General features: G+C 39.3%; 3 protein-coding genes across 3 annotated transcripts; 1 reads left to right on the forward strand and 2 right to left on the reverse strand.

Annotated features, from left to right (window-relative positions):
• The first annotated feature begins 369 nt into the window (after window positions 1-369).
• On the forward strand, window positions 370-1,013 carry LOC106712663 (protein dpy-30 homolog). Its single transcript, XM_014505285.2, has 2 exons — window positions 370-599; window positions 688-1,013. The coding sequence occupies exons 1-2, from the start codon at window positions 522-524 to the stop codon at window positions 943-945; spliced, it is 336 nt and encodes a 111-aa protein (XP_014360771.1). The 5' UTR covers window positions 370-521; the 3' UTR covers window positions 946-1,013.
• Window positions 1,014-2,687: 1,674 nt separating this feature from the next.
• LOC106712646 (radial spoke head 1 homolog) lies at window positions 2,688-4,249 on the reverse strand. The gene is made up of 4 exons (XM_014505267.2): window positions 4,107-4,249; window positions 3,772-3,922; window positions 3,227-3,700; window positions 2,688-3,021 (listed from the first exon to the last, which is right to left on the reverse strand). Exons 1-4 carry the CDS (start codon window positions 4,152-4,154, stop codon window positions 2,783-2,785), a joined length of 912 nt encoding a protein of 303 aa, XP_014360753.2. The 5' UTR covers window positions 4,155-4,249; the 3' UTR covers window positions 2,688-2,782.
• Window positions 4,250-5,632: 1,383 nt separating this feature from the next.
• Window positions 5,633-7,990, reverse strand: LOC106712654 (coiled-coil domain-containing protein 85C-A). The gene has a single exon (XM_014505275.2). The coding sequence runs from the start codon at window positions 7,586-7,588 to the stop codon at window positions 6,332-6,334; it is 1,257 nt and encodes a 418-aa protein (XP_014360761.2). The 5' UTR covers window positions 7,589-7,990; the 3' UTR covers window positions 5,633-6,331.
• Window positions 7,991-8,118: the final 128 nt, after the last annotated feature.

Here is an 8,118-nt window from a genome sequence, read left to right on the forward strand (position 1 = left end):
TTGACATATCACGGCTCAACGCGAAGTAGTACAACTTACATAACTGACGAGCCGCGAGCTAGATTGAGCTGATCTGCGAACCGGTTCTAAGATCTGCTTCTCAGATGCAATGTGTGAGTGGATCTGCAGATCATCAGTTTTAGTAGAGTTATCCATGAGTACTTATAACGTCAAATCGGAATCAAACATTTTCGTATCATTCACTCGTGTGATCAAATCTTTTGTATGATTTTGTACAATTATTTGCGTATATAATCTGCCTTTGCATATCGCAGGCTGTCAAAAAGATTTACATGGCGTATTTTTTATCTGCGACAATTATATATTCTTTTATTCTCAAACTGTCACTTTAATGAAATTTATAATCTATAACTGTCACCCTGTTTATTAATCTTTGAGCTTTGACTTTAAGCCGTTTATTAATTTTTTGCACGTCAAATGTAATCAGGGGTTTGTTTCATTATTTAAAAAGAATAGTTTATTTATAAAGCCGGTTCTGCGTCGAAAAATAACTGCAACCGATGTCAGAAACCTCCACAACAGCGATTCAAGCCCCTAAGGACGAACAGCCGTCAACCAAAATACCTGATTCTATAAAGGTAATAAATGTTTTATATGTATTAATACATTTTCCGATAAATCAATATCTTATTGAAGTTTTAGCTCTGATTTTACTCCAATTTACAGAAAGTTATTGCCATGGAAAAAGACAATGAAACGAATGCTAATCGAAAATCAAGAATTGATCTCAATGCACTGCCTACACGCCAATACCTCGACCAAACAGTTGTTCCTATATTATTACAAGGACTATCAGCTTTGGCTAAAGAGAGGCCGCCAGATCCTATCAGTTATTTAGCTGCTTATCTACTTAAGAATAAAAATACATTTGAAAATAACAATGCTGGAGCCAACAACAATGCAACACCAAATTCACAAACATAGATAAATTTTAATTTAATTTAGCATAATTTGCCCATGAGGGAACAGTTAAAAACTTTTAGTTTCATGTTTATAAATTGGCAATAAAGTTTATCAACTCGACCAAGTCACAACATGCACAGATTTATACATCTAATATATAAAATTCTCGTGTCACAGTTTTCGTTGCCATACTCCTCCGAAATGGCTTGACCGATTTTGATGAAATTTTTTGTGCTTATCTGGTATCTATGAGAATCGGCCATCATCTATTTTTCATCCCCCCCCCCATTTTTTAACTGCGCGTGGACGGAGTCGCGGGCGACAGCTAGTATGGAATATATTTTTTATTCCACAGTTCTTTTGAAACAATAGACATAATGTCATAGAATTGAAACACAAAATGTTGATCTCAATATATCAAATTTTTTTTACTTATCTCATTTTGTTTTTAGCAAGAAATAAACATAAATGAACCTTATTGCCAATTTTTATAAGAACATTTCTCATATAATAAATAATTTTTGTGACACACAGTAGACAATTGCGTAACATAATGTAGCCAATAATTAAAATATTGTATACCATCACAATTACCATTTAAAATGTGATGGTTTTCTAGACACAGCATGAAGTGGACATAATTAATGTCTTTTAGCATAAGATTCAAACTTTATGACCTCTAGGTTAGCTGAGCCCATGCCTGCAAAGGTGCCAGGGTCAACTGCAGGTGGAAAAATATGCCTTTCTCCCATATTCTTTTTGTGCTGCCAATACTTAAAGTGGTCTATGTAGTGTGTTTCAATTTTCAAAACAAACATAAAGTTTGGATGACACTGTTGTGTTTTTCCATAATTCTATATTACTTTAATTCAGACTTAATATATATGTATATAACTAATTGGCCTAAAAAAATCTTCAGTTAATCCAAAATCGCATGTGAAAATCTCTTATGTATTCACTATGTACTGTTTAACTAATTAGATTACATATGAACTTTAAATGTCTATTGTACAATATCAATGTTAGTACTTGTTTAGAAAAAGACCTGTCAGAGTTGAGGGTTGCCATTAATTTATTTTATTTCAAGGAGCTATATTCTTTTGTATATTTCATGTAATTTAATTTAGATGGCCAGAAAGAAGTGAGTGCCAATTAAATAATATTTGTTATAATTTTAATGACAGTTATTAATTTTCTTTTCGGCAAAAAGAGATGTCTTTCTTAACTAAGTCTTTCACTGTGTCTAAGAAATAGGTATTAACTATACCAATTGTAATAAATATATAAGTTCTAGTACATACTTTTATTATATCATGATTGCTATTGACAACATAAAATGTTGCTGTAATGAAGTTAGTATTCAGCTATTCAGGAAATCTTTCCCAGCAAAGAATAATGTCTCGGACTTAACAAAATAGCTTTATTAAAGGGAGCAATAGTTCATAATATACACAAGAAGTGATTGAACACAAATAACCAGCACATCATTTTTATGTATATAATATAGACATATTATATACATAAAAATGATGTATGCTTGAATGTATGATGTATTGCTTGAATGTCCTGATTCAATTGGTAGACACCAATTGAATCAGGACATTCAAGCAATGACTAAATTTATAAATGCTGCCCAGCAGTGTCACTTATGATTTGTCAAAGTATGACAATCAAAAAGAAACCAAGCAAGAATTTTTATCAAGAAATTCTATTACAAACATATTCATATAACAAATCACACATGAGGTGATGTACAAGCGGTGCCGCGCAAATATAAGTTACTGATATTATTTCTGACCAATTAAACGCTATACCCGTTCCGTTTAAACCATCGTCGTCCGGTTATATACCACCTCCCTTACTCTTTCTGCTCCGCCTCTTCAATGAACTGCTGTCGATGCAGCAACCACGAGTCGTTATCGTCAGCCTCGTGCTCAGAAGCCAAGGTGGGTGGTTCGAACTGCATCAGCTCGGTGCTGACGCTCTCGTGCGTAAGAGACGGCACCGAGTCGTGCACTGGCAGCGGTACCGGCTCCGGCGGTAAGAACTCCGCCAGGTACGCAGTTACGTTGCGCGCGCGCCACACTGATATCTTACCTGTGAATAAACAGCACCATAAACCTGAAGAAAACTGAACGTATGATCTATTTCAATCTATTAGGTATATACACTACGATCTAGAACGCAATTAAATTGGTATATGAAGGTAACCATGAGAGACGAATTCTTAGACAACAAAAAGTAAAATCTGGTACAAATTAAAAAAAGACAAATTAATTTAAATAGAAGTTGATTTTTTTACCCGCTGTTTCGTCTACTTCTACCTCTTCCTCGCCTTCAAATTTCCCTTCTTTCTCTTCTTTTTCCTCCTTTTCTTCTTCGTGTTCACCGTACTCCTCATATTTTGGGTCTTTGATCAGCTCGTAGAATCCGTGTTGCATGCAATTTGTATCGAATACGAAACAGCCAGGTCCTTTTGGCATACCTTTAAACCATGAGCCGTGGAACCGAACCCGAGGGTACATGATCTGGCCTGGCCCTTCTATAACACCGTCCACCCACGTTCCCATGAATTTAACTTGGTACTCTGCGTAGAAATATGTTCCCAGTCCGTGGCGCTTGCCTTTGAACCACGCCCCTTCGTAAATGTCGCCGTTAGGGTAGTAGTATGCTCCGAAGCCTTGCTTCAAGTCATATCTCCAATCGCCTTCGTAACGGGACCCGTCAGGATACGTCATTTGCCCAACGCCGTACTTCATCGCACGACGCCATTCACCTTAAATAAAATAATAAAGTAAAACAAACTATCACACGCAAGTAGGCAATCGTCAGTCATCAGTTATTCACCTTCGTAGCGCGCACCGTTTTTGAATACATACAAGCCCTTCCCATTCCTGAGTCCGCGGCAGTAACAGCCCTGGTAGAAGTCGCCGTTCGGCAGCACAGCCCAACCCTCGCCGTGTCTTTCGCCTTCAATGTTTCTACCTCCGACGTATATCTAGGAAAAATTAAAGACTTAAAAAGTTATCCGACTTCCGTTCGTCGAGCTGCGGTTTGGTGTCCATATTGCTATTTGTTTTTATCAGGCGTCAATTGAAGAATTTATTGATAGTATGTTAAATCAGATTTAAATCAAGTTTTATGGGCTTAGGTTTAGAATTCAAGTGCACAAAGGTTATTACGCCAATAGTATCCTCATCTTCGCCTCGTTCTCCTTTCATTTCGGGCATATTTATTCACAAATATCAACGAACGTTATCGAGATTGTAAACTTTCGTGCAATGATCTTAAAAATCGATAATTCAATTCAATTCAAATGAAAATAATTTGAAGGTTAAATACAAGCATGACATTTGACAGATTTATTTTTTCATTTTAATGACATTTTTTGTTTTTACACAGGAGTTCGGTATGAAATAATAACGTTGAGTTTATAACTATTGGATATGCCCTGTTACACTCGCACGCATTAAGCATCTCAGATTGCCTTCTATTCCGACGTGTATGTCTCCTCTTTGTTGCTGCAAGTACAATAAATTCGACTTCATTCAGACTTAACAAACCGTAACAGCAATACAACGTTTAAAATTCGAGTTTCCATTTGCCAGAAATGCAAAATCAAAGACGAATGACAAATTAGAACTGCTTTAGCAAAATTAATTTTACTCATTCTGTTACTATATATTTCAAATATACACTAAAAAGAAAATAAAACAATGCATTTTAACAATAATAGCATTAAGTCCGCGTAGGTACAAAATGATAGGCTTAACGCTTCAAGAATCACTCGCAAGAAGTCACTGCCCCTCAACAATACATACGAACGGTCATTCGCATTAGAATTTACAATGTAAAGACATTTTTTTCTGTCATATCTCTTCAGTTAATAAAAAAAAAATATCATAAAAAAAGATGCATGTGAACTCGAGGGACAGACAGATATTTTTAATATTTATTTAAAAATGTGAAATTTATTAAAACCTTTTTTCAAGCATTTAGATAAAATCAGAGTAATAAAAAATAAAGCAATTTAAACACAAATAATTTATTTCCATTAAAGTTAAGATTAATAAATTAATAACATTTCTAGAGAAGTGAGCGCAGTGGTATGAAATCAGAACGTGTTTTACATTAGTGTTTTTTTTAAGTTTTTGAAAAGGATGACAATATGTATTCTTACATATAGAACCTAAAGGTAAGTGTTAAACGGCTTTATGGTTGACTAGATAAGCAATTCTCTGTATGCACAATGTAAGCTCTATGTAAGTAAATGAATCGGAAATATCCTTAAATATTTTTAATTAAGGATTTAAACTCTTTTAAGTCAATTTCATGATGAAAACAACAATTTTTCGAACAATTTTTCGGCCAGTCTGTTCTCAACACTAACATTAAAATAACACAAATAAAATGTGAATTAGTAAAAAGCTACATAAAAGTGATAATAATAATAATATTCTCATAAGAACCAGATTGATTTTGTAATCATTTTCTGTCAGAAACATTGGTATATTGAGCGGAAATAATGTTTTTTTTTTTAAAAAAAAACAAGGAACAATTTTTCGGCCAATCTGTTCTCAACACAAACAATATCTAAATTAGTAAAAAGCCATATCAGTGACAATAATATCATAACATTCTTATAAGAACCACACTGATTTTGTAATCATTTTTTGTCAGAAGCTTATACCAAATATTAAATGGAAATAATGTTTTAACAAAATTCAAGAAATAACAATTTCATTAACCTAATCTAAAACTTAGTCAAAGAACTTTCTTTTTCTGCGTGACACACCTATGGGACAATATTATTTATGGATGGATCATCATGGAGTCTGCATTGTTTAGAAGTAAACAATGAAAAGACTTATAGTCATAACAATTTTAAAGAATTATTCATACATTAAATAAAAAGAGTTAGCGTCATTAGCATCACTTAGGACATTGAAACTTAGATATAGCCTCATTAACAAAAGTTCTGTAAAGCTAAATTTAATTGAACCTTTATAATATTTAGTAAAAGATCTATAAACACATATCCAAGAGCAAATCAAGAAATGTCCATAACAATAAATATATCTAAAATCTAGATCAACTTTGTACTTTTAGGTTTCGTTTTCCGACATATTTTCCTGTAATCACTGTTTGTAAAGGGCAAGATATACAAAAAATCACGGTTGTTATATTTTTTAAAACTAAAAAGTTCAGTTACACACTCCATTAATAAACAAGGTCAGAGCGAGTCTTTGGGTCACGAGAGTCGACACCGGCTGTGACCTCGATAGGGTAGGATTCCACGGACGATGCTCCGAGTTTGCCGGCTACTTCTTACGCACTTTCATCGAACTTAGATATAGTTTCACCTCAATAACATCAAAATGGAATCACCAAATGTTTTATAACAACTTTAACGCTGCGGCGCCTGCGGAGGCGCGTCCTCCAATTTTCCCCACACCACATTACACATCTCTCGTACCAGAGCCTGTTCTCCCGTGTCCAGATCTGGCGCCGGCCTTCTTCTCTCGCGCTCCACGCGCTCTCTCACTTCCAGCACCTGCAGAGCGCGCACTACCGCCTCCGGCCTCTCATTGAATCCGCTACCTACTCCTTTTTCGGCTTCCAGTCGCCGTACTTTTTGCTCGAGATCGCGCACATACTGTACGGTGCGCTCGGCGAGCTGGGGGTGCGTGAGTGGCGGTGCCGGTGCAGGCGCGGAACGCGGAGTTTCCTCCGCGTTGGTGCCGCCGCTGCTGCCGTCGCCGTCGTCGCGCTCGCGGCCTGCCGCGCGCCCACAGTTCACGCAGGTGCTCCTCTCCCGCTCCTCGTCCAGGTACAGACACAGCTCCTTTAATTCTAAATTGTCTCGAATCAATTCCTGCTGTTTATCATCCAGTTCTCTGAGTTTGCTCTGGTAGGCAGACACCTCCTGCCGCATCACTGAGGCCGTGTACCTGCCGAACCGCTGCCACTCACGCGCCAGCTTCCTGCCCTTTTGTCGGTCATCGTCGAGAAAGCAGCACAGGTCGCGCAGCTCCTGGTTGTCCTCGCTAAGGCGGCGGTTCGCCTCCTTCAGTGCCTTTATTTCGTCTAGTAATGACTGCAGCTGCCGCCTCTGGTCGGTGGAGGCTCGCGGGCCCTCGGGTTCAATGCGCTTAGTGAACTTAAGCATGTCAGCGGATCTCCTATGGATCTGCTCCTCTTCTAAATTACGCTGTGCCCGCTGTGCCTCGTCTGCGCTACGCGCGCGCGTCGTCGCCTCCACGGGCTCATGCACAATAGCCTTCGTTATGATCTCTCCGCCGGGCCGCAGCACGCGCAGGGCCGCAGGGGGAATGGGGTAGCCCGTCGGGTACCCCTGCGGATATTTCAAATGCGGGTATGGACCCACCTGATAAGGGCCGGGTATTGCGCTATGTGCACCGGGAGGGTACACAATCTTGTTAGGATCGGTAGGCTTCCCGACGTATGGCGGTTTAAACTCCTTGGCGGTAGCCTCGACCGAAGTCACCTTCTGGCCGGCGGTGGACGGCGGCGGATGGTAGCGCGGTGGATACGTGATAGATTCAGAGCCCTGCTTGGCCGCCGCTTGCTGTTTCTGCTTGTTAAACTGTCCGGCGTTCTGACTGATTGACATCGTAGTTGCAGCCGATTCGCGGACTGTCATCAGCTCGATCGGTACTTCACCTCGCACACTCGGAGGTTCATTTCTGAGTCGACGGGTTTAAGCGCACACGAATGCCGGAGTGGCATAGGTTCAACGAATGGTCCTTGAATGAACGTCGCAGGGGAACGCCGCGCCGCCGGCCGCGTATGTTGTGGACCGTGGCATTCGCACAATTAGATCGATCAATGTACTTTTGAAGTTTGGCATCGGCAGTAGAACACTTTAATGGCGTATGTCTTTGTTATTTGTTTGTTGTTATTGCGTCGCGATATTTAACTACTTATTTTTTACGTTACGTTGTTTTGTCGAAACAAGGTTATATTGATAGGTACGCGAGTGCGCGCGAGCACGGGCGCGTGTCTCGGACTGGCTGTCGCTATCGGCGGCGCGGCGGCGATGCGCCGCGTCTGAGCGGAGGCTGTCGCGCCGTCCCGCTCCGCCGCACGCTCTCTCACCTGCGCTCACACACACAAACAAATAACAATCATTCACTTCGTGTCCGTACACGTAGAGCCTTCTCTACGTGTGTA

Source organism: Papilio machaon, chromosome 7 (genome assembly GCF_912999745.1).
Source record: "Papilio machaon chromosome 7, ilPapMach1.1, whole genome shotgun sequence".
Taxonomy (NCBI): Eukaryota; Metazoa; Arthropoda; class Insecta; order Lepidoptera; family Papilionidae; genus Papilio; species Papilio machaon.